The 27,186-nt window shown below is 45.0% G+C and overlaps 1 protein-coding gene across 1 annotated transcript; it reads right to left on the bottom strand.

The window, feature by feature from the left end:
• Positions 1 to 1,815: 1,815 nt before the first annotated feature.
• On the bottom strand, positions 1,816 to 27,186 carry LOC124034411 (BICD family-like cargo adapter 1). The gene is given in 11 exon segments (XM_046347586.1): positions 1,816 to 4,880; positions 6,654 to 6,774; positions 6,986 to 7,116; positions 7,278 to 7,421; positions 8,899 to 9,117; positions 9,251 to 9,430; positions 9,674 to 9,759; positions 9,762 to 9,819; positions 12,212 to 12,328; positions 24,964 to 25,179; positions 26,242 to 27,186. Coding segments are annotated over 11 exon segments (1,869 nt in total). The 5' UTR covers positions 26,653 to 27,186; the 3' UTR covers positions 1,816 to 4,694.

Consider the following 27,186-nt stretch of genomic DNA (forward strand, 5'->3'; position numbering starts at 1 on the left):
TAGACTAGTTGAGTATCTGGAGCGTCAGCATTTGTGGGTTCGATTACTGGCTCATAATTGCCAGAAACAAATAGCTTTCTTCTGAAACTCGTCAGTCTATACTTGTTCAGAGAAATGAAGGCTATTCCATGCGAGAAATTGCCAAGAAACTGAAGATCTCGTACAACGCTGTGTACTACTCCCTTCACAGAACAGCGCAAACTGGCTCAAACCAGAATAGAAAAAGGAGTGGGAGGCCCCGGTGCACAACTGAGCAAGAGGACAAGTACATTAGAGTGTCTAGTTTGAGAAACAGACGTCTCACAAGTCCTCACCTGGCAGCTTCATTAAATAGTATTCACAAAACACCAGTCTCTACGTCAACAGTGAAGAGGCGACTCCGGGATGCTGGCCTTCTAGGCAGAGTTCCTCTGTCCAGTGTGTTGTTCTTTTGCCCATCTTAATCTTTTATTTTTATTGGCCAGTCTGAGATATGGCTTTTTCTTTGCAACTCTGCCTAGAAGGCCAGCATCCCGGAGTCACCTCTTCACTGTTGACGTTGAGACTGGAGTTTTGCGGATCGTGACAACAGTTTTCAGCTGTGCTAACATAATTGCAAAAGGGTTTTCTAATGATCAATTAGCCTTTTAAAATGATAAACTTGGATTAGCTAACACAACATGCCGTTGGAACACAGAAGTGATGGTTGCTGATGATGGGCCTCTGTACACCTATGTAGATTTTCCATTTTAAAAATCTGCTGTTTCCAGCTACAATAGTCATTTACAACATTAACAATGTCTACACTGTATTTCTGATTAATTTGATGTTATTTTAATATACACAAAAATGTGCTTTTCTTTCAAAAACAAGGACATTTCTAAGTGACCCCAAACCTTTGAACTGTAGTGTACAGTCACACTTACACATATGTAACCTGTGTCAAGTCATATAGCTTCATGTTATTTATCTTTTGTTCATTCTCACTTAACATTTCAAACTGAATGTCATTGATACTAAGTCCACTTGTGTTCTGGGATATTCCCTTTCAGTGTCATGACAGTGTGCATTATCCATATTCAATTGACTGGGGCAGGGAAGATGGTCCCTTACCATTACAGGAACATATTGAATGTGTCAGGAGAGAGAGACCTGGTTAAGTTCAGTAACACATTCATTTATGAAGGATAAATTGCACAAATGTAATTATTGATGATTGTCCACGAATGAGGTTGACATGAAGCTATGTTTGTTACCCTATGTATGTCTATAGTGGTGAGTCAGGGGGGAAATGGGGGTACTGATGCAAAAATAATGTTTTCCAAGACCTTCCACAGATTGCCCAAATTCATGGCCAATTACCTATTTCGAAGGTTCCAGGCAACCCAAAACAATGTTTGCCATTGGTGATTGTAAAGAGACACACACACACACACACTGAGACCAAGTCAAATTCCAAAGAACAGGGCCCATAAGGACAAGCAGATGACACACCATGGAATGTCTGCTTTTTCCTAAACATGCATAAACACACACACACACACACACACGCACACGCACACACGCACACGCACGCACGCACACACACACACACACACACACACACACACACACACACACACACACACACACACACACACACACACACACAACACACGCACGCACGCACGCACACGCACGCACACACACACACACACACACACACACACACACACACACACACACACACACACACACACACACACACACACACACACACAAAAACGCATGAGAACATCTCTTCCTTCAGCATCCAGGATGGGTAACGTGTAATAACATTGAGGACAGGAGACAGGATTTAAAAAGAGTTTGCAAATGGAAAATGGAAACAATACAATTGACAGTAATTTTGGACATAACATATACATGAAGAGTGCACAACATTAAACTGAATAAACAAATGCATGGATGTAAATTACAGGCCAGAGCTCTTGAACCGACCACCCCAACCCCCTGAATGAACAGAATGGCCAAACTTGTAGACCAGAGGCCATGTCCAGGAACACCTGGTGCCAACAGGCCATGAGGCTGAGTTCAAGAAGAAGACAAGGATATGAGAACTAACATTCTGGTCATGGTAAGTGTTGTTTGATCCCGTTAGTAATAAAGGTAAATGCTCGTTCCATGTTCAACCAACCTCTAGCTTGGCCTGCAGAATATACTTCTCATCACTCCGTTCTGAGGCTGCAGTCTAGCTGTGTGTGGTTGGCTTCCTGCCCAATATAATAATGTCGCCAGTTAGTGCCTTTCCGAGCTGACCAGCTACTGGTGTTAGACCCCCTTAACCATTCCCTCAGATCAATACAACAACACAGCTGCTTAGACTACAGACAAATTGGCAGAACTCGTTCCTTTACACTCTTAGGAAAAAAAGGTTATATCAAGAATCGTAAAGGGTTATTGGCTGTCCCCGTAGGTGAACCCTTTATAGAACCCTGTTGGGTTCCATGTCAAACCCTCTGAAAATGGTTCAACATGGAACCCAAAAGGGTCTTACCTGGAACCAAAAGGGTTCTCCTATGGGGACAGCTGAAGAACCCTTTTCGAACCCTTTTATCTAAGAGTGTAACTGTGGGCTGGAGTGAAGGCTATTGAAGCAAATCCTACTTTGTAGAAAATGTCAGTACTACCCAGAACCCCTGTTAGAAGCAAACTGGTAATGCCGTTGTTTTTGTAGGCTTGCTGGTGAACACTTGATTCAAACATTGGTCGACTGACTCACAGAATCCTAACTCGTGATACAAGAGCATAACTCTACCTTCGACAATATTCTGTGATTTGCGTGAAAGTTAAAATGACTTATTGCTTGGACAGAACTGAACAGTCACATGAAGAACTTAGAAACTCCAATCTTCACCCCTCCTCTCCCTTTCCACAGAGATCCCCATGTGTGTATAAACACTCAAAACACAAAACAAAACTACAGGGACAAAGTATCCATCTAAAAAGAAAGAGTACACTTTCATTGTATGACTTTATAAATCTATTGATTTCATCCCAACCTACTCTCAACTCTTTAAAAAGAACCATTTTTGTGTTTACCCTACTCAACAACCTAACCAATTGAGATGGGGAGAAGACATCTGCATAGGTTTGCTCAGGTGCTTGAGATATGACGTCCAATACACACACAGAGGTCAGAGGACCGTGCCAGTCTCGCGCCATGAGGCTTCAGATGCATCACATTTATCTGCACACGCTCTACAAATATGGAGTCTGACTGGCCTGAATGGAAGCCCAAAAGCTAGGAAATAAAGTGTCCACTATCATAAGCTTTGAAGCAATGGGAATGGCAGTAGACTGTCTCTATTACTGTGATACTATAACTAAAGCACTCTGTAGGCCATGTCAATAGGTTTTCCTGTGGAACTCGATTGGTGGTAGCTGACTGAGTAGGTTACTTTGTGTTCCAATGAATGGTCATTTGACAGTTAACTATAACACAATATGGATGCCTTTGACTTGCCAAAGTTAGGCACTGCAGACGTATTGAGAGACCGTTTTGACTTCCCCTTTCTCAACCTAGACTAATGTAAACAGTTGTGAGGATTTGGTCAGCTAGGAGGAAGATACATGGCCATTGTACAGACAATGTTTGAAAATACAGTTTTCTTATCACTTTCTGTATGTCAAATGTATGCTAAACGTGACATTCTAACTGTAGAAGTCCACCTGGATAGAGGCTGCAACTAACGACAGCTGCCTAGAGGTTTATTTAGATGCCAGAGACTGACAAGAGGCCTGTGTAGAAATGTCCATGGACCTGAGATAGACCCATACTCACTTTGACTGGTTTCGATACATTCAGTGCTTGGTAAATGTAAGTGTCACTTTGTCATGCTGTGGTTGCTCAGTCAGTATTGAGTATGATCTGAGGTAAATTTATGATCGATATACAGAAAGACAAGTGATATGATTTACTGTGGCTTGATCTGGACATATACACTTCTGTCTTATTTTTGTGAATGCAGAAGTTCTGTGATTTTGGTGTGTTGTGTTAGAGCTACCTTTAACTATTAACCAATGCATTGGCATGATCATAATTGTGAAGTTCATACCAATTGAATGAAATCCATCTATTGGACTGTATTGATTGGGAATAAGGCCTGTTTGTAAATCCCTGAACACATGAATAAACCTGAGAACATGTCTGAGTTAGCTGTAACAATGCTGCTTCCCACCCAGAGGCTGGTCCTTCTCCTTCTCGCCCTTACCCAGATCCCTGCCACACCGTCCCAATCCCTCCACTCCAAGGCCTTGGTGAGTCCCATATCGAACACCCTCTCCCCAGACTCCTTGGCCTGTGACAGCACACAGGAGTCAGCCGTACTGTATGCATACAGTCCCAGTCTGGAGTTTTGGCAGTGGGGTAAAGATGCTGGGAGGCACTACTGGGGAACTGACCTCTTTGGAGGTAATATATGTAACCCTGTTCATGTAAGCCCAATGGGTGTTTATGGGATTGTAGCCAAGGCCTCTGGGGGTGTCATACAGTGCTACTCATTCAAGGGTCTGTAAGGAAGGGCGTGATGGGACAGATAAAGTGCAAATGACCTCTGAACCTCTTTAGCCCCCCTCTTTAGCCTACCCTTTGTCTTTGGCTTTACCTTTACTCTTTCTCCATCTCTTTTTCTTGTTCTTTTCTCTCGTGTTCACTTGGGCCAGTCCAGAGGCACTCAGTTCTTTTTGAAGAAGGAAAAGAGCCTCTTGTCTCCATCGGAGAGACGACTGGCTCGTCTGGAGGACTGGCCGGAGGGGCCCCCGCGACCCCCAGAGGGCCCAGCGAGGGTGTAGGGGGTCACCCTCCACTCCTCCTGGTGCTTTTCCATAAGCTGTTGATCAATCATACTGTGCATGTCATCCTAAGAGAGAGAAAGACAGAATGAATGAGTGACAGAGAGAGAGAGGATGAGCACAGTAGTGATAGATAGGTAAAATGAATGTGAGGGGATGTTAAAGAGCACAGGGGGTTTTAGAGAAGAGAAACAGGAGGCAGGAGGATGACAGATTGGCATGGAAGTGGGTGGTTTTGGAAGTGGGTATTTTTGGGTGATCAAATGGCTTAGAATGGGTGAGCGCATTTTTGTTGAGTCAGCAGGCCATGGCATGGAATGGCTCAGCGTGGCATGGAAGAGTCGCACAGGACAGAACCAGGGTGAGATGGCACACCTCACCTCTAATGCAGAAGGGGGGGGTACCACAGGGGAGAAAGGGTGGTACGGAAGCTGAGAAAGGCCACTAGATCAGAAACCACAAGAGCCACACAGTAAAGAGCCCTGAGGAGGCAAACTGCAGCCAGGGAAAGAGAGAGGAAAGAGCTGCTAGTTACGGGTGAGGGAGGGAGGGATGGGAAAGTCATATTCTGAGTCCTCAATTTAGTTAGCTAGCTACTAGCCCAACTTGCTTAATTGTTTGCTGTATGTTCAATGAAAACCCAAGGTTGAAATTCATTGAGGAGTGAATTAGTACTTCAGACACTCGTGTAATTTGGCAACTCCGGGTACGTACAGTATCGTACATGTTAACACATACACACGCTTCGGAAAGTGGAAATTTAGAGGAGAGGACAGGATGTGGTGGGGAAAAGATCACCATATACACATTTTCACCTAAACCTACAACTGTACATTTCAGTCCACTAGTATACTCGTATTTAATGAAAAAATACAGTACACATTAAGAATGGTAATTGCTGTGTGAACGTAATCATTCATACGTTTTGTCATTCGTACACATATGAGCTGTCAGATACACATTCATATGGTATCTGTTACTTTATCTATCAGTTTGACAGTCTATTCAGTTTGACAGTCCATTTAGTTTGACAGTCCATTCAGTTTGACAGTCCATTCAGTTTGACCGTCTATTCAGTAACAACCAGAGGACAACAATGGAAATAAGTCAGCGGACTACAATGGAAATAAGTCAGATGACAACAATGGAAATAAGTCAGCGGACAACAATGGAAATAAGTCAGCGGACAACAATGGAAATAAGTCAGCGGACAACAATGGAAATAAGTCAGCGGACAACAATGGAAATAAGTCAGCGGACAACAATGGAAATAAGTCAGCGGACAACAATGGAAATAAGTCAGCGGACAACAATGGAAATAAGTCAGAGGACTACAATGGAAATAAGTCAGCGGACAACAATGGAAATAAGTCAGCGGACAACAATGGAAATAAGTCAGCGGACAACAATGGAAATAAGTCAGCGGACAACAATGGAAATAAGTCAGCGCGGACAACAATGGAAATAAGTCAGCGGACAACAATGGAAATAAGTCAGAGGACTACAATGGAAATAAGTCAGCGGACTACAATGGAAATAAGTCAGCGGACTACAATGGAAATAAGTCAGAGGACTACAATGGAAATAAGTCAGCAGACTACAATGGAAATAAGTCAGAGGACTACAATGGAAATAAGTCAGCGGACTACAATGGAAATAAGTCAGAGGACTACAATGGAAATAAGTTGTTCAACTTTATTGTGTTATCCTCCATTATTTTAAATACAGTGTATCCACATGTGTGGCTGAATTGTGTTTTAAATAATCAAAAATTCAAATGAAATAACTCATACTATGAGTGGTCTAGTGTGCCCCCTCATGATCCCTGACCTCTGACCCACCTGCCAGGCCTCCAGCTGCTGTGATAGGTTCAGCTTCTGCTGGATGGCATCCAGGAGCTGGCTGTTCAGAGACATGATATCTATCTTACACTTGGCCAGCTCCATCTCCACCGCTTTCTTCCTGTTAGGCAGACAGACACACAGCTTAGAGACAGACAACACCTCTCTAGATTCTATGCTCTCATTATGCTGAATGAGAGCTTATGACTGGCCTGCTTATTCGGGAGATGACTGTAAAACCATTCATTGTTGTTATATGCTAGCCTATTACATACAGGATAAACATACAATGTAGTTGTGCCCCACAAATGTGCTATGTTTTATGGTCTTACTTGGAAATAGCGTCATCTCGGTCTCGTATAGCACTTTGGAGCTGTTCACTGGGGTCTCGTGCTTCAGACATGGCCCTTATACGCTCACTCTCCTCCTGTACAGAGCACATCTCCACAGAGAGCATCGCCATCTTCAGGACAGGGGAGGAATGACATAGGAGACACTCATCAGACACATTGTCAACCTCGTGAGTAAGACATTTCATCTGTGTCTAGCTTGAATAACAAAGCTGTGTTGAAGTGATCTTGTTGGAGAACAACAGTGATGATCAAGCTCTGTGTGCAGTAGTACCTGATTATGGAGTTGTAGAACCTCTTCTTGGCTGTTCCGTGTTCTATCCTGGTCTGCTTGGTACAGCTCTCTCACTCCTCTCAGCTCTTCCCCAAGCTTTCGAACCTGGTCTTCCAGAGCCTCCTCGTCACTACGGCGAGAACCCTGCTCACACACAACCACAACACACATAGACTCATTATATTGTGAATTCAGGTCAAACTCAACTCAATTCATCTGGAGTTGTTTTGAGTGTGTACTGAATATCGCACACTCTTTATTGGATATATGGAGGAACTAAATATCTGTATGGTATATCTGGTCAGTATTTTCATATGTACAGTACCAGTCAAAAGTTTGGACACACCTACTCATTGTTTTAACCATGTTATGAGGCTATAAAGTACTCGTTTACATTTACACTGTTTACAAACACTGGAGAATGCTGGAATGCTTTTCCAACAGTCTTGAAGGAGTTCCCACATATGCTGAGCACTTGTTGGCTGCTTTTCCTTCACTCTGCAGTCCAACTCATCCCAAACCAGGTCATCAGGTCATCTGATGCAGCACTCAATCACTCTCCTTCTTGGTCAAATAGCCCTTACACAGCCTGGAGGTGTGTTTTGGGTCATTGTCCTGTTGGGAAAAAAATGATAGTCCCACTAAGCGCAAACCAGATTGGGTTGGTGTATCGCTGGAGAATGCTGTGGTAGCCATCCTGGTTAAGTGTGCCTTGAATTCTAAATAAATCACCAGCAAAGCACCCCCATACCATCACACCCCCCCCCATGCTTCACGGTGGGAACCACACATGCAGAGATCATCCGTTCACTTACTCTGCGTCTCACAAAGACCTGGCGGTTGGAACCAATAATCTCACATTTGGACTCATCAGACCAAAGGACAGATTTCCACCAGTCTAATGTCCATTGCTCGTGTTTCTTGGCCCAAGCAAGTCTCTTCTTCTTATTGGTAGTGGTTTCTTTGCAGCAATTCGACCATGAAGGCCTGATTCACGCAGTCTCCTCTGAACAGTTGATGTTGAGATGTGTCTGTTACTTGAACTCTGTGAGGTGCAATCTGAGGTGCAGTTAATTGCCGATTTCTGAGGCTGGTAACTCTAATGAACTTATCCTCTGCAGCAGAGGTAACTCTGGGTCTTCCTTTCCTGTGGTGGTCCTCATAAGAGCCAGTTTCATCATACTGCTTGATGGTTTTTGCGACTGCACAAACTTTTCCGAATTGACTGACCTTCACGTCTTAAAGTAATGATGGACTTTTGGTCATTTCTCTTTGCTTATTTGACCTGTTCTTGCCATAATATGGACTTGGTCTTTTACCAAATAGGGCCGTCTTCTGTATACCCCTCCTACCTTGTCACGACACAACTGATTGGCTCAAACGCATTCAAAAGGAAATAAATTCCACAAATTAACTTTTAACAAGGCACGTCTGTTAATTGAAATGCATTTCAGGTGACTACCTCATGAAGTTAGTTGAGTGAATGCCAAGAGTGTGCAAAGCTGTCATCAAGGCAAAGGGTGGCTACTTTGAAACATCTCAAATATAAAATGTGTTATTTCATAGTTTTGATGTCCTCACTATTATTCTACAATGTATATCTGTGTGTGACGGTCAGTACCGTGGACTCGTTTCCGTCTAGCAGGTTCTGTGTGAGTCTGCGTAGCTCCAATAGACTGGCATTCAGGCTCCCCATGGGAATGTCCTTCGCTGAGTATGCCTCTGAGGACTCGTCCATGGAGGAGTCTGTGGACAGGGCTGAGTCTGTGATGTCGTTGCCCCGCAGGTGGGAGACAAGCGAGCGCACCTGGCAGTAGGCCTCCCACAGCTGGAGACGAAGCTAGAGACAATGAGGGAGAGCAGCTTAGAAAAGACTGTTTATAATACACTATGAATCACTGATATCATATCTAGGACTATCTCACAAAGCAGAGTGTGTGTGTGTGTGTGTCTGTGCTTGTGCATGCATTTACCTGCTCCCTCTCCTGTTCCTGCTCCTCTTGCTCCATGCTCTGTTCTATCTCACAGAGTAGGCTGGCAGGGTGTGGGCTGAGGCCTTGTAGACTTCTCTCCTCTGTGAGCTCCTCAAAACGGGCACTCAGATGTCTGTGGGACACCCGGACCTCCTGGAGCTCCAGCTGGCTCTGTCGTAACTGGACACACGTAGCAATACAGTGGACAACAAACAGTAGACAACACAGTGGTCAACACAGTAGTCAACACAGTGGTCAACACAGTGGTCAACACAGTGGTCAACACAGAGCACTGATACCATACAGATCAACATAACACACTCAGACACACACACCTACAGAACATGTCTATAAACCCATATACACGTTCATGCATAATACAGGAATATTATGGCACTGTACAAAGAGTGAAAGAGATCGTACCTGTAAGTCCTTCTCGTGGTGATGTTTCTCCAGCACTAGCGTTCTTTCCCTCAGGTCGTCAACAGTGTTCTGAAGTAGCTCGTTTCCTCTAGCACAGCGTTAACCCGACGCTCCAGCTCTCTCTTACGCTCCGACAGCATCTTAATCTGACAAGATACACAACCCCAATAGCCAAGTTACACATTGTGCTATGGGAACCTAGGACAGTGAAGACGTTGTTTTGTTTTGTTCTGGTAGCTATCTGCACTCAGTGTTAGCCTCTATAAATCTGTTTCTCTCCTGACTGACTCTTAGGATTTAAAATGTTCCAGAAGATTAAAGTACTCCCCCTGATCCAAAAATGTTTGTTGCCTAGCATAGGCGTAGGAGGTTTCTGCCACCCTCATTTACAGGAATGTCTCCGTGGTAAAGCTGATAGTCCAAATGGACCCGATAACAGTTTATTCCTTCATCAGTCTATAAAGTGGCCTCGGACTGAAGGCTAACATTGCACAAACACTGCACATTTCTAGTGATACAATGAGAGTTGTTTGTAATATGTTCGGTGGCAGCCTGAGCAGCTTAATCCATGAAACAAACGTCTGTTCTTGTTCTTTCTCATTATCCCCCTTCCATGCTTTGGCCTACATCTGGTAACCTACTTTACAGCGCAGTATGTGGACTTCTTTGCCACCATGTGGACTTCTTTGTAGATTCATGTTCTTTGCATGCCCTTCATATATTTTGGTTGACATTGCTGTGATTTTCTCTGTCTAGCAGTACTGTAACATATCCATCCTTGTCACTTTAAATGAAGAACACCCGTTGCAACCCTGGGAACACCCAGACATTGCAGTATATCTGAGCTAAATATAGAGCGGTAGCTTTTTCCCCCAATTACAGTGCAGTCTCTGCAGTGAGGGTTACTCCTCTCCAATAAGACCTACTTTTAAAGGCTGAGAGGTATAATATATCTGTAATGTTATCATTCTATGAGCCTAAGCTAGATGGCTGACATTACACACTACTGATATGACTGTGTATTCTCCTGATAAATGTTTCACAGACAGAAACATACAGTATCTCATGCTCCATAGCAGTACAGTGGGACATGTACACACATGCGACATGCAGCATGCAGACAAACCAATATAACCACTCACTTCTAGCCCTTGCTGCTCCAGTCAAGAGGAAGGAGTCAGTCACGGTATTAGAGGAGGGGAACAGGGAGAAATTTAATGATTGATAGAAAAGGAGAAAAAACTGATTGGGCAATATTTGTTAACTTATTATTTATAACCTTTATTAGGCTCTCTAGTCTGACCTCAGCCTGTAGGCTCTCTAGTCTGACCTCAGCCTGTAGGCTCTCTAGTCTGACCTCAGCCTGTAGGCTCTCTAGTCTGACCTCAGCCTGTAGGCTCTCTAGTCTGACCTCAGCCTGTAGGCTCTCTAGTCTGACCTCAGCCTGTAGGCTCTCTAGTCTGACCTCAGCCTGTAGGCTCTCTAGTCTGACCTCAGCCTGTAGGCTCCTCTGTAGGCTCTCTAGTCTGACCTCAGCCTGTAGGCTCTCTAGTCTCACCTCAGCCTGTAGGCTCTCTAGTCTGACCTCAGCCTGTAGGCTCTCTAGTCTGACCTCAGCCTGTAGGCTCTCTAGTCTGACCTCAGCCTGTAGGCTCTCTAGTCTGACCTCAGCCTGTAGGCTCTCTAGTCCTCAGCCTGACCTCAGCCTGTAGGCTCTCTAGTCTGACTCTCACCTCAGCCTGTAGGCTCTCTAGTCTCACCTCAGCCTGTAGGCTCTCTAGTCTGACCTCAGCCTGTAGGCTCTCTAGTCTGACCTCAGCCTGTAGGCTCTCTAGTCTCACCTCAGCCTGTAGGCTCTCTAGTCTCACCTCAGCCTGTAGGCTCTCTAGTCTGACCTCAGCCTGTAGGCTCTCTAGTCTCACCTCAGCCTGTAGGCTCTCTAGTCTCACCTCAGCCTGTAGGCTCTCTAGTCTCACCTCAGCCTGTAGGCTCTCTAGTCTCACCTCAGCCTGTAGGCTCTCTAGTCTCACCTCAGCCTGTAGGCTCTCTAGTCTGACCTCAGCCTCTCACCTCAGCCTGTAGGCTCTCTAGTCTCACCTCAGCCTGTAGGCTCTCTAGTCTCACCTCAGCCTGTAGGCTCTCTAGTCTCTCTAGTCTGACCTCAGCCTGTAGGCTCTCTAGTCTGACCTCAGCCTGTAGGCTCTCTAGTCTCACCTCAGCCTGTAGGCTCTCTAGTCTCACCTCAGCCTGTAGGCTCTCTAGTCTGACCTCAGCCTGTAGGCTCTCTAGTCTGACCTCAGCCTGTAGGCTCTCTAGTCTGACCTCAGCCTGTAGGCTCTCTAGTCTGACCTCAGCCTGTAGGCTCTCTAGTCTGACCTCAGCCTGTAGGCTCTCTAGTCTCACCTCAGCCTGTAGGCTCTCTAGTCTCACCTCAGCCTGTAGGCTCTCTAGTCTCACCTCAGCCTGTAGGCTCTCTAGTCTCACCTCAGCCTGTAGGCTCTCTAGTCTCACCTCAGCCTGTAGGCTCTCTAGTCTCACCTCAGCCTGTAGGCTCTCTAGTCGTGTCATATGCTGGTTGGTAGAGATGCTCTTCTCTCTGAAGTCGTCCCGTAATGAGTGGACCTGAGCGGACAGCTGCCTCTCCACATCTGTAGCCTGGAGACACACAAACACACCCCAGACACAGAGCATGAGCACAAATACATTAACAAATAATTGTATAACATGTTATTCATAGAATCCAATACAACTTGCCTCAGGGGCAATTAAGAAAGGCATTACTAGATGACAAATATCAACATCTTCCACATGTAATACAAGGTCCATAACGGTAGGGTTGTAAAGTCATAATTCAGAACAGTTCAGTACTCTCACAACAACACATCCTCACTCCACTCACATACTTCACATTGTACCATGTTGAGAAACATTCTGAGTCAGTACCCAACACAGTAATGCTCGGAGTGGTATTTGATTGGACACACTGTTACCTCTGAGTCACCACAGTGTTCCTGTAACTGGTATCCAGCTGCACAGCAGAACTGTTCCTGTAAAAGCACAGGTTTGAATAACTCAATCTTTAACATCTGGAATGTTCCATTTAGACCTTGGTCCCTACGGCCCCCTTCCCTGGCCGAGCTCATTGGACTGTTCTGATCAGCAACCCACTGCCTTCCGGTCGCGTGCCGATCACAAAGCCAGAACAACAGAACCTCATTAGCATAAGTGAGGCTGCACTCAGGAAGCCCAGACTCTAATGATCATCATCACTGCCATGGCAACAGATGGTTGAATCCTTGATACCCTTCACTTACTCCCCTCCAGCCTCTGCACTGAGGAGAAATATAATTGCCATATAACAAAGCAATTATTGATTTATTCACTGGAGGCCAATTTAACTGAACAGGTCAATGTCAAGATAGACAAAGCCCTGGATTACTGAGAATATAGAGATGTGATATACTGTCTGTACACCTCTGACTACAGTATTCCCCCATAATCATGACACTTTGATATATAATAGATCTCTGTCTTCATTAGAAATTCCACAAAACATTCATCCAACAGGCTGATTCCTGTCAACAATAATTTACATTTTAGTCATTTAGCAGAGTCATTTATCCAGAGCGACTTACATGAGCAATTAGGATTAAGTGCATTGTTCATGGGCACATTGGCAGATTTGTCACCTAGTTGCCTCAGAGATTCAAACCAGCAACTGTTACTGGCACTCTTAACAGCTAACCTGCCGCCCCCCGGTCAAACAAACAATCAAAGGTCAGCTGTATACCAGCTCTGACAAATAACAACCAGGTGGAATCATATCTCTACATCTGTTTGCTACTGATACTCTATATCCGGGGCAGATGTTTGATATGTTTGCCTCTAGGTGGCAGTCCGATGTTTATAGGATCTTTCAGTCAGCGGTTGAATTGTTGGCCACCGTGAGGACTGGTGACGCCTTCATGAGTAGTGACTGCATGGGACAGGTAAGAACAGGAAGCCACAGCCACTCTCTAATGCTCTATCCTTGTTTTAGACCTACAGGTATAATGCAATTGGACAGAGCTCTCCATCCATCTGTCTGTCTGTCTGAGTACAAAACAGAGTTGGCTTTTCTACTACAGTCTGCTGTAAGTGAGTTAGAGATTAAGTTGAGATGTATGGTTTCCCCACTGAACATCTGTTGGTGATTCGTGGAACTAGCATGCCATATTGTGTAACAATACAAGGCTTATACTCATAAATCTGCACTACACCCTGCTTTTTGGAAAGCTTTTATAGGTGAGGAAAAATGAGTGTGTTCCATTCACACTTGAATGCACTTGTGTCCTTAAGTAACTTAGAGAGGGGTTATAATTTGTATGTATTCTGTGTGGGAGACTAAGGGGAGAACAACCTGAAAACTCAAATCTGTGCCGTGTCATAACACTGTTTGGTCAGTGCACTATGCTTACACAAATAAGAAACAGTTTGTTGTGGCACTCCTACAAGTATTCTACTTCTATGTACCCCTTTTTCATAATGGCACCTAGTTGTCCCCAGTGATGCATGGGAGGAATGATATAGCCTATACCAAATGCAGAATCATAATTAGTTTGATGTATTCTTAGACATTTAAACACAGCTGCTCTACTCTGCCATTCTGAATGTGCTTCACATTCTCCTAACCAGGCCAGGAAGATGCATACAGCTCTTCATCTCTGCTAAACTGGCTGATGTATCTGTCTCCTCAGTGGAGGTCTATGCAGAGCCCAGTCACAGTGGGAATGTGACATTTGACTCAAGTGTCACACTGCGCCTGACAGATTGAGATCAGAGGAAAAACAGGATATTTCACTGTGTTGCCAGATGTATTGATATTCCTCTTAACCTGGGCATAAAGTCCTCAGATCTCAGATCAAGCATTATCAGTGCATGGGGGAAATTGGACTACTGCAACAGAATCCAGGCCAAAAACTAGGGCTCAATATGCTGAGAGACAAGCATAAATGCTAATTCTTTCTCCAGAGTCAAGACACAAAGGTACAGTACCTTGTGCAATGTTCCCTCTAATTTCCTGGTGCACTGAGCAAATGTTTGGTCTTGTGAGCAGAAACTTGAACATTGTGAGAATTTTGTGCAACTTCCGGCGCACGTTTACAGTGAACACTGAGGCTGTACCCTTACAGTTTTAGACAGTAGCCAACAGGCTATTGTGGCTATTGGAGCATAATGTAGGTCTACCAACAAAACCAATGGAGCAAATCCCAAAACATTTTCAGATGGAAATAGCTTTTGATTTCTATGATATAGCCTACAGTAGCCTGGTGTTCAGTACAGGCCTACATTGCATGAGACTTTTAAAAAGGTTTTTACATTATGAAGGGTTTGACATTAGTTCATGATGTTTTACTTGGCCATAGGCCAAACAGGTGACTGTAAATGTCATTGTATTGTGTTCTATGATGCAAGAACCGACTTTACAAAATACAAAATAATTATTATTACCATACAGATAATTAGATCATGTCGGTTACCCCTCTGCCTATTGGCTTATTTGCATATTCAAGCTTGTCTCAAAATTCAACACCTCACATTTAATTAAGACATATGCTTTTTATCTGACATGCTTTTCAAAGACAGCTTGAAATAAAGACTACACGTGTTGTGCTCTTGTAGGAAGCAGTATCTCCCCATTGCTGGCCTATACTTATCTATAACTGGGCTAATAACTTGCTAACTAGCAAAGAATATCAACAAATGTGCACACGCGCGGCTCTGCGCTCTGATCTGAAAAGTGCATTCACTCGCTGGTGATTGAAATACCACCAACATAATTCTACTCCGTTGCGCTTTGATTCTGCATACAACAAAATCACAAACTCAGTCTTTCAAAGTTAGATTTGGTTTGGTTTGTTGCATTGAAAGGGGGCTGATATAATGTTGATTCGATCACAGAAAAAACGTTGTTCTATATAGTGCAAACTAATGGGGCGAACTCATTGAAGTTCAATCTCTTGCGTCTCTGCGCGGTATGGTATTTCTTCTGCGCCGCAGTCCTGGAGGAGGTGGCGCACGCGCACAGCTTTGAGGGAACATTGACCTTGTGCCAAGCCATGATCTTTCAAAGGGATAATCACAACATTCTCAAAACCCTTTAATTTACAGTAGTCTTTGATAGGAGAGGAGCTATATCTTTCCTACATACAGTCCTAATCCATAGCATCTTTAATACAAGAACATAGCAGTTTCTGTGGTTTCCAGTCTAATGTTTTTGCTTACACATATGGGTGTGGAATTGAGAGGGAGTAGGCGGATCCTTAAGGGATTTACCACTTTTATCCTCTTCATTTTTAATATTGGTAATTAAATCAGTGATTTCCAATGGCTTTATCTGTTCCCTCTTTCTCTCTCTGCCCTCTCCTCAAGATGCAGAACATACTGTACAGCACAAGCTATTATACACATATGGTTGAAGATGACTTGCAAGTCCATGTGTGTACATGTCAGGTGGATCTGTGTTACAACCTGACATTGGGTTGGCTGTACAGCACACAGTGCCACAGAGAGCACATTCCCATGGTAACACATGAAAGCTCACATATTACACCCAGGTTGTCATAGCAACCAGAGAGAGGGAGACAGGATTGATGGAGCTGTGTGTCTAGGTGGCCATGTTTCTGGCATTTTCCTTAGTCATAGCACACAGTGTATTAGTTTATGGATCTATATGATGCAAGTCATGCCATGAACTAAAACAATATATAAGTCAGTCTTCCAGTTTCCCGAGTGGCGCAGTGGTCTAAGGCACTAGCATCTCAGTGCTAGAGGCGTCACTACAGACACACAGTTTAACGTTATCAATGAAGCTCTGAATGTCAGCACCACTGATGGCTGCAGGCAGGGAGCAGGAGCAGCAGGAGCAGCAGCAGCAGGCAGGGAGTTGGAGCAGCAGGCAGGGAGCAGGAGCAGCAGCAGCAGGCAGGGAGCAGGAGCAGCAGGCAGGGAGCAGTAGCAGCAGGGAGCAGGAGCAGCAGCAGCAGGCAGGGAGCAGTAGCAGCAGGCAGGGAGCAGGAGCAGCAGCAGCAGGCAGGGAGCAGTAGCAGCAGGCAGGGAGCAGCAGCAGCAGGCAGGGAGCAGTAGCAGTAGGCAGGGAGCAGTAGCAGCAGGCAGGGAGCAGGAGCAGCAGCAGCAGGCAGGGAGCAGTAGCAGCAGGCAGGGAGCAGGAGCAGCAGGCAGGTAGCAGTAGCAGCAGGCAGGGAGCAGCAGCAGCAGGCAGGGAGCAGTAGCAGCAGGCAGGTAGCAGTAGCAGCAGGCAGGGAGCAGCAGCAGCAGCAGGCAGGGAGCAGTAGCAGCAGGCAGGGAGCAGGAGCAGCAACAGCAGGCAGAGAGCAGTAGCAGCAGGCAGGGAGCAGGAGCAGCAACAGCAGGCAGAGAGCAGTAGCAGCAGGCAGGGAGCAGGAGCAGCAGGCAGGGAGCAGGAGCAGCATGCAGGGAGCAGGAGCAGCAGCAGCAGGCAGGGAGCAGAAGCAGGAGCAGCAGGCAGGGAGCAGGAGCAGCAGGCAGGGAGCAGGAGCAGCAGGCAGGGAGCAGGAGCAGCAGGCAGGAGCAGGAGCAGCAGCAGCAGGCAGGGAGCAGTAGCAGCAGGGAGGGAGCAGGAGCAGCAGCAGGTGTCCTCTGTCCCTTTACAGCCTTAGGATCCATTCTAGACCTGATGCTTCTGTTCCTCATCACAACTGATGGCCTGGAAGATGCCCAGTGTCTGTGTTGTTCACCTAGGTGTTTTATACAGTGATAGGTAGTCATGGAGCAGAGCAGAGCACAACAGAGTGGCCCATGGTAGCTCATTACCGTTAGTTGAGCTCTATGAGTTTATCATAGTGTAATGCAGAGCCTCAGTGTACACATACATAGACCTAACAAAAGGCCTTAAGGGGGTCTTAGTAACCACACAGCACATTATTACACACTGACCTTAAAACAAGCAGCTCCAATAAGGTCAATGGAGGAGCTGTAGGTGTCTGATCATCTTGGCGTAGCCAGAGATTTGGGGTTTTGATTTGATCAGGGTTATAACCTAAAAGATGTAGGCATTTGTGCTGGAGTCAGGTCTACCCCTTTCTAAATGTGTGCTGTAATGCAATTAGAGAAATGTTCCTTCCTCGCTGGTTCACTCTGATCAGATTAGGCCTCAGGGGATTGGCCAAACTCACACCCCAGGCCAGCCAAGCTTACCAGACCAGCAGACACCACTGGGTTTAGGTGTGTTTTTACGTCTGTGCTTCTTTGAGTCTGTATGAGTAGTAAGTGTCTGTGTCTCTACAGTATGTGGCTGTTGAATATGTCAGTGACTTGTGTGGCTCTCATAGAATTAAGTCTAGCTCATAGGAGAATGGCTCCTGTGTCCTAGTGTATTAGTGGCAGGTTTGCACTGTCCCTTAACATGAGGGTCAATGGCTCACACACAGACAGGGTGACAGTTTTTAATTAGCTGTGAGTGCAGTATGGAGTAGTATTGTTGTTCTGGCTGCTGATTGAATGCATAAAAAAGGCTATTACAGAGGATTATGACCTAATCCCTTCAGTGCCGCATGTTACACACTGCGTTTTACATCACTTCCTGTGGCCAGCCCCACCACACCAAGGTCATTCCTGCTGCATCCAATCAGAGACTTGGTTCCAGCAGAATATTGGTTCCTCCCTCTAATCTGTTATTATGAAAGTGCATTATTATTGTGAGTGTAATCTTCAAAGCTTTGTTTTGAGAATGGCCATTGGAAGAGCTGTCAGACACGATAGGATTCTAGCCATTCTCCAGGCACTCCACTGTCATGACTGCAGCCTGCAACAGATTACCACTTATTTCTGTCACTCCTTCACAGGGGGGTGCCTTATTTTAGACTGGATGACAGTGGACACATGTGGCACTCATGTCATGTGTCTGAGTCTGGTCCCCAGTGAATGTGTCCAGAGTGGCCCGGTTAGAATGGAGCTTACATTATGGAATAGATCTTAAAGAATATATCTTAAATAATAGATACAAAAGAATAGATGTTAAAGAATAGATATAAAAGAATAGATCTAAAAGAATAGATCTTAAAGAATGGATCTTAAAGAACAGATCTAAAAGAATATATCTTAAATAATAGATACAAAAGAATAGATGTTAAAGAATAGATCTTAAAGAATAGATATAAAAGAATAGATCTAAAATAATAGATCTTAAAGAATGGATCTTAAAGAATATATCTAAAAGAATAGATCTAAAAGAATAGACCTAAAAGAATAGATCTTAAAGAATGGATCTTAAAGAACAGATCTAAAAGAATATATCTTAAATAATAGATACAAAAGAATAGATGTTAAAGAATAGATCTTAAAGAATAGATATAAAAGAATAGATCTAAAATAATAGATCTTAAAGAATGGATCTTAAAGAATATATCTAAAAGAATAGATCTAAAAGAATAGACCTAAAAGAATAGATCTTAAATAATAGATCTTAAAGAATAGATCTTATAGAATAGATCTTAAAGAATCTTGGAAATGAATGTATTGCTTGTTTTGTAGTGAGCCTTGCCAGACTAAATGGTCTGTCCATAGATAAAACAGTCAGCATCCGTGTCTCTACTAATGCTGCTACAAAGAATATGTCATTAGACAGACAGACAGACAGACAGACAGACAGACAGACAGACAGACAGACAGACAGACAGACAGACAGACAGACAGACAGACAGGCAGGCAGGCAGGCAGGCAGGCAGGCAGGCAGGCAGGCAGGCAGGCAGGCAGGCAGGCAGGCAGGCAGTAATCCTAATAAGGCTGGTGCAGTACAAGGGGGAATGATGGGGAAAGACAAAGTGAGTGCAGATGATTTAGTGCTTCTCTGGTGGCTACTACTGGGAGGTTTGCCAGAGTCTGGTGTGGGTTCCCTAGGAGGATGTGTACTCAGAGCTGTGGTGTAAGCAGGCCATTGCTTAGTAACAGAGAGATTACCATGGCTGACTTCATTCATTTTATTACACAGGAGGTCTTCCTGGCATCCGTCAGCAGTGAATCACGCAAGCCTGATCAATATTCCTGATCAATACAATACTCAATCAGTTAACCACCTAACTGAGGATCTCAATTTAATCTTGCACAATACCCTAGATGCAGTTGCACCCCTAAAAACGAAAAACATTTCTCATAAGAAACTAGCTCCCTGGTACACAGAAAATACCCGAGCTCTGAAGCAAGCTTCCAGAAAATTGGAACGGAAATGGCGCCACACCAAACTGGAAGTCTTCCGACTAGCTTGGAAAGACGGTACCGTGCAGTACCGAAGAGCCCTTACTGCTGCTTGATCATCCTATTTTTCTAACTTAATTGAGGAAAATAAGAACAATCTGAAATTCCTTTTTGATACTGTCGCAAAGCTAACTAAAAAGCAGCATTCCCCAAGAGATGATGACTTTCACTTTAGCAGTGATAAATTCATGAACTTCTTTGAGGAAAATATTATGATTATTAGAAAGCAAATTACGGACTCCTCTTTAAACCTGCGTATTCCTCCAAACCTCAGTTGTCCTGAGTCTGCACAACTCTGCCAGGACCTAGGATCAAGAGAGACACTCAAGTGTTTTAGTACTATATCTCTTGACACAATGATGAAAATAATCATGACCTCTAAACCTTCAAGCTGCATACTGGACCTATTCCAACTAAACTACTGAAAGAGCTGCTTCCTGTGCTTGGCCCTCCTATGTTGAACATAATAAATGGCTCTCTATCCACTGGCTGTGTACCAAACTCACTAAAAGTGGCAGTAATAAAGCCTCTCTTGAAAAAGCCAAACCTTGACCCAGAAAATATAAAAAACTATCGGCCTATATCGAATCTTCCATTCCTCTCAAATCCTAAATAGAGAAGGCTGTTGCGCAGCAACTCACTGCTTTCCTGAAGACAAACAATGTATACGAAATGCTTCAGTCTGGTTTTAGACCCCATCATAGCACTGAGACGGCACTTGTGAAGGTGGTAAATGACATTTTAATGGCATCGGACCGAGGCTCTGCATCTGTCCTCGTGCTCCTAGACCTTAGTGCTGCTTTTGATACCATCGATCACCACATTCTTTTGGAGAGATTGGAAACCCAAATTGGTCTACACGGACATGTTCTGGCCTGGTTTAGATCTTATCTGTCGGAAAGATATCAGTTTGTCTCTGTGAATGGTTTGTCCTCTGACAAATCAACTGTAAATTTCGGTGTTCCTCAAGGTTCCGTTTTAGGACCACTATTGTCTTCACTATACATTTTACCTCTTGGGGATGTTATTCGAAAACATAATGTTAACTTTCACTGCTATGCGGATGACACACAGCTGTACATTTCAATGAAACATGGTGAAGCCCCAAAATTGCCCTTGCTAGAAGCATGCGTTTCAGACATAAGGAAATGGATGGCTGCAAACGTTCTACTATTAAACTCGGACAAAACAGAGATGCTTGTTCTAGGTCCCAAGAAACAAAGAGATCTTCTGTTGAATCTGACAATTAATCTTAATGGTTGTACAGTCGTCTCAAATAAAACTGTGAAGGACCTCGGCGTTACTCTGGACCCTGATCTCTCTTTTGAAGAACATATCAAGACCATTTCGAGGACAGCTTTTTTCCATCTATGTAATATTGCAAAAATCAGGAACTTTCTGTCCAAAAAAGATGCAGAAAAATTAATCCATGCTTTTGTCACTTCTAGGTTAGACTACTGCAATGCTCTACTTTCCGGCTATCCGGATAAAGCACTAAATAAACTTCAGTTAGTGCTATATACGGCTGCTAGAATCCTGACTAGAACCAAAAAATTTGATCATATTACTCCAGTGCTAGCCTCTCTACACTGGCTTCCTGTCAAAGCAAGGGCTGATTTTAAGGTTTTACTCCTAACCTACAAAGCATTACATGGGCTTGCTCCTACCTATCTCTCTGATTTGGTCCTGCCGTACATACCTACACGTACGCTACGGTCACAAGACGCAGGCCTCCTAATTGTCCCTAGAATTTCTAAGCAAACAGCTGGAGGCAGGGCTTTCTCCTATAGAGCTCCATTTTTATGGAACGGTCTGCCTACCCATGTCAGAGAAGCAAACTCGGTCACAACCTTTAAGTCTTTACTGAAGACTCATCTCTTCAGTGGGTCATTTGATTGAGTGTAGTCTGGCCCAGGAGTGGGAAGGTGAACGGAAAGGCTCTGGAGTAACGAACCGCCCTTGCTGTCTCTGCCTGGCCGGTTCCCCTCTTTCCACTGGGATTCTCTGCCTCTAACCCTATTACAGGGGCTGAGTCACTGGCTTACTGGGGCTCTCTCATGCCGTCCCTGCAGGGGGTGCGTCACCTGAGTGGGTTGATTCACTGTTGTGGTCATCCTGTCTGGGTTGCCCCCCCCCCCCCCCACTTGGGCTGTGCCGTGGCGGAGATCTTTGTGGGCTATACCCAGCCTTGTCTCAGGATGGTAAGTTGGTGGTTGAAGATATCCCTCTAGTGGTGTGGGGGCTGTGCTTTGGCAAAGTGGGTGGGGTTATATCCTTCCTGTTTGGCCCTGTCCGGGGGTGTCCTTGGATGGGGCCACAGGGTCTCCTGTCCCCTCCTGTCTCAGCCTCCAGTATTTATGCTGCAGTAGTTTGTGTCGGGGGGCTAGGGTCAGTTTGTTATATCTGGAGTACTTCTCCTGTCCTATTCGGTGTCCTGTGTGAATCTAAGTGTGCGTTCTCTAATTCTCTCCTTCTTTCTTTCTCTCTCTCGGAGGACCTGAGCCCTAGGACCATGCCCCAGGACTACCTGACATGATGACTCCTTGCTGTCCCCAGTCCACCTGGCCATGCTGCTGCTACAGTTTCAACTGACCTGAGCCCTAGGACCATGTCCCAGGACTACCTGACATGATGACTCCTTGCTGTCCCCAGTCCACCTGGCCATGCTGCTGCTCCAGTTTCAACTGTTCTGCCTTACTATTATTCGACCATGCTGGTCATTTATGAACATTTGAACATCTTGGCCATGTTCTGTTATAATCTCCACCCGGCACAGCCAGAAGAGGATGGGCCACCCCACATATGCTCTCTCTAATTCTCTCTTTCTTTCTCTCTCTCGGAGGACCTGAGCCCTAGGACCGTGCCCCAGGACTACCTGACATGATGACTCCTTGCTGTCCCCGGTCCACCTGACTGTGCTGCTGCTCCAGTTTCAACTCTTCTGCCTTGTTATTATTCGGCCATGCTGGTCATTTATGAACATTTGAACATCTTGGCCATGTTCTGTTATAATCTCCACCCGGCACAGCCAGAAGAGAACTGGCCACCCCACATAGCCTGGTTCCTCTCTAGGTTTCTTCCTAGGTTTTGGCCTTTCTAGGGAGTTTTTCCTAGCCACCGTGCTTCTACACCTGCATTGCTTGCTGTTTGGGGTTTTAGGCTGGGTTTCTGTACAGCACTTTGAGATATCAGCTGATGTACGAAGGGCTATATAAATACATTTGATTGGATTTGATTTGATTTACTCTCTATAAGCACTCGTAAACCCCCCCCCCATCTACACCGATTTCATATTAACCAAGGCTGCTTTTAAATCAACTGCAACTTAATTACGTACCTAGCAGGATCCATAGCAACAGACCAGTTCAGGGCCCCCTCATTGGTCAGACTGATGGTGGTTGACATATATTTCACCTTAATCTGATCAGAGATGGCAATGAGAGGCGAAGCAGGTCTGTATAACCCAGCGGTGCTGCAGCCCTGGTCAGGAGGGCTAAAAACAGCCATTGACCACTAGCTAGCTCTCTCCCTGCTGGGCTGTGGAAGGAAGCAGCATCTGCCTGACTGCAGCTCACATCTATTCCCAGGACAGACAGCACCGCACCAAAGGCATTGTCACCCACACCCACAACACTGTCACTGGTGTCACCAGAGCACATCAGCAGGCAACTCCCGCATATGTCCACATCTGAAGCTCCTCCGGCTATTAAAATTAGACTGGCCCTCTGACTGAAGTCAACACACAGCTTTCTCCATGTAACAGCCATAACATACCCAGATTAAAGGTATCAATATGTCCCTTCAACTCGCACAAAAGCATTTCCCTGGCCCTCGCGTCACTGGAAAGCTAGTCTCTTTTAGAAACAGCTATGTGACGCCATGCCTATCAGTCTCAGCCTGGTATGCTATTGGTAAAATGAGCAGCAGTAAAATAATTTCTGACAGTCTGTTGATGTAGAGTATATGGAATGAATGGAAACATGGGGTGTTTCTGTCCTGGAATGAATGTCCATTAGGAAAAATAGTTTTTCAGATATTCATGTGATTTTTTTGCTGCACCTCGACTCAAGTTGGTAGATGAGCTGTCTGCTACCTTCCTGGCCGGTGTTTCCATTCGTTTCCCTTTGGGATCTATGCCTAAAAGGAATTGACCACTCTGCTAGTCAGATTGTCAGGGCAATGCCTCCCACTTTAGTTAGGATTGAGTGATCTGAATTCGGGGTGTAGTCAATCCAGCTTCTTAGGGGAGTCTAATCAACAGTATTGCCTACGGCACTGTTGCTCACCTCCATCAATCCAGCCTGTCCATAGAGTTGAATCAATGAAAGCTTCTCCTGACACATGTCCATAACTCTTTACAAAGTGGATGTGCCCTGATTGAACATTTACCTCCTCTACTCTCCCTGTCATCCTATCATTCTTTCTCATTTTTTTTCGGTTCTTATCCCATCAATCATGTAGGTTATCAAAACATTTTGTTACCTAAAACATCAAATCTGTTTTAACAGCTTGTAGTTACTGATCAATATGGATAGGAGGGTTGTCTAAGTATTATTGCGCCTAAATCATTCTACATGATTCAGCATTTAAGAGGTGAATGTTCCATTTTCGATGACTAAGCATATATTGATCTGTATGAGAGAGAAAGAGAGAGAGAGAGAGAGAGAGAGAGAGAGAGAGAGAGAGAGAGAGAGAGAGAGAGAGAGAGAGAGAGAGAGAGAGAGAGATAGATAGATAGATAGATAGATAGATAGATAGATAGATAGATAGATAGATAGATAGATAGATAGATAGATAGATAGATAGATAGATAGATAGATAGATAGATAGATAGATAGATAGATAGAGAGACATGGGGAAAGAGATTGAGAACATAGTTGTACCCTCTCTAGACATGAACACGGCAGACTGAGACATCCAATATTGACGCCCAGTGGTCCACAGACAGACAGACAAACCGAATGACAGGTCTACAGACAGACAAAAAGGTCCACAGACAGATAGTTATCTCCACTCACCCGGTTAAGTTGCTCCAGAAGGCAGTGGTTCTCTTCTGACAGCTCCCTCATAGCCGTGGACTTGTCGCGGTCTGCCTCTCTCAGCTGGACCTGATGGCGCTCCAGCTCTCCTTGCAGCTGCTGGACATCTATCTCCAGCTCCGCCACGCGGTCCCCCCACTCCCCCTCCCTATTCTCCAACCGCCGCCGCAGCTCGTGCTTCTCCTGCTCATGATGCTGTGGTTGAGGGGAGACAAGGGACAGGGTTAGAGATGCTACTGGACTGGAGGGACCAGGTTAGGCCTGAGACTAGTAGTAGTAGTAATAGACATTGGATTGTGAAAGGATAGCACAAAGCTTCTGCTCTTTTCAATCCACGGCTTTATAAAGCTTAGGCAGGGGGTGGGGATATGAGTGTGGGCTTATAATATGAGAGAACCAGGGGGTCAGGGTATGGGGGGTTGGGATGGGTGGCATGGTTGGTTACACACATGATGTAGCCCAGAGCATGTTGGGTGATCAGTCATGAACAAAGAGGCGTGTCAGGAATAAAACATGGGTGGTAAAACAAGGTTTGTAAAAGGATAACGAAAAATGTTATCTGCCCCTAAAAAGCTTTGAAATTGCTTGATGAATACTGTTCATTGGGTAATAGCGTAGTGCTGTGTTGTTAGAGATCAGGGCCCTGAGCAGATGTAGCCTACAGTAGATACAGTAGGCCATCTCCATTGGACATGAACAGGGGATTAGTCATTGTTCCACTTCAGGCCACGTGCTGAGTGGGGGGTTTCAGATGTGATGAACAAAAGCTCTGCTGTCAGCGTGAACAAATGCAACAGACATCTATGGGGTTTCAGGGCTTTAGTGACACATCAAGATGTTGTGAACACCTCCTCTCCACCTGTGTCAATGCTACTTGTCAGTGTCAGGTAATGACAGTTAAAGCATATAAATAAAAAGTAATTGTGAGAATTGAGTGACTTCAGTCTGCTGTTAGAGCAGTGTTTTGTGCCCAAGTGTTTTAATGAGAGAGGCATCATAATGTTATTACACTGTATGGAGATTAGCTGTAAATTGTAGACAGTCTGAAAAAACTGTTTACAATGTGACATCTGCTCAATAGCACTACAATAATGGAGGGCAGTCCTAATCAATTGAATATGGTTATATACACTGCTTAACTCCACATGAATTTACTGAGACAAAAAGGATGGCCAAACAACCGTGAACTGAAAAACAGATCTGGAAGGACAGAATCGCGATTATACAGTATTTGGCAGTGAGTGTAAAGCTACTTACCTCTAGTTTATCGTTAAGATCTTTGTTAATTTTCTCATATTGCTTAGTCAGGTCTTGGTTACGCTCTAGCAGAGCCTTGCCTAGTTTAGCAGCTAAAACCAAGTCCTTTTCTTTTTGACGGAAGAGCGACAACAAGTCTGTATTCTGTCCAATTACAGGCGTCTCCAATTCGGACAACTCTTCCTCCTCCTCGTCGTCCTGCTCCCCAGTAAGCATGGCTAATTCCTCTTCCAACGCCATCCCGAGGCCTCCAGAGCCGGTGTGTAGCAGCGAGTGGCCCTGAAATCCTCCCTTTTCTTGTGGGGTTTTGTTGCGCTGATCCACGGGGTGCTCCATGCAGTCGCTGTCCAGCTCGGGTGGTGCTGAAATCGCAGCCTTAGATGTGTGCAGGTCGAGGCAGGAAGATGACATCGCCGCCCGACGGACAAAAAAATAAGATATTAGCCTACCCAATTGATTTATTCCGGTTGAACCCACTCTGTCACTGGGTCGGGCTGACCGGATCCTCTCTGTGTCGACAATATCTCCATAGATAGGGTTCCTTGGTAGGCATATATATTATAGTTATTAAAAATCACAGCAATAGCTAACCTATCTGACTCAAATTTCCCTCACACTCGGAAGACCACCTCTCCTAAACCGTACACACCAAGCTCTCGCTTTAATCCTACAAACAGTGCCGCCTCCTCTGCAGCTGAGCTGACGACGAGCCTCTTGCTGTCTGCTGCTGGCTATCTTGGAAGTAAAGATTGTCGGTCCACAGTGTGCTTTGTCCCCACATTAACCGCCCTGACGAACTCTCAATAGCAGTCGGTCTGTCCACCCGGTTGAGGCGGGGTCCCGGCTCCCCATAATTGTTGGCCACTTTACACCGGAGGCATTTTGCAGAACCTCAGGCTTCGGCAAAATATCCTAAATACACACTCGAGCAGAGCGCGGGCCCGA

The sequence above is a fragment of the Oncorhynchus gorbuscha genome, linkage group LG04, assembly GCF_021184085.1.
Source record: "Oncorhynchus gorbuscha isolate QuinsamMale2020 ecotype Even-year linkage group LG04, OgorEven_v1.0, whole genome shotgun sequence".
Taxonomy (NCBI): domain Eukaryota; kingdom Metazoa; phylum Chordata; class Actinopteri; order Salmoniformes; family Salmonidae; genus Oncorhynchus; species Oncorhynchus gorbuscha.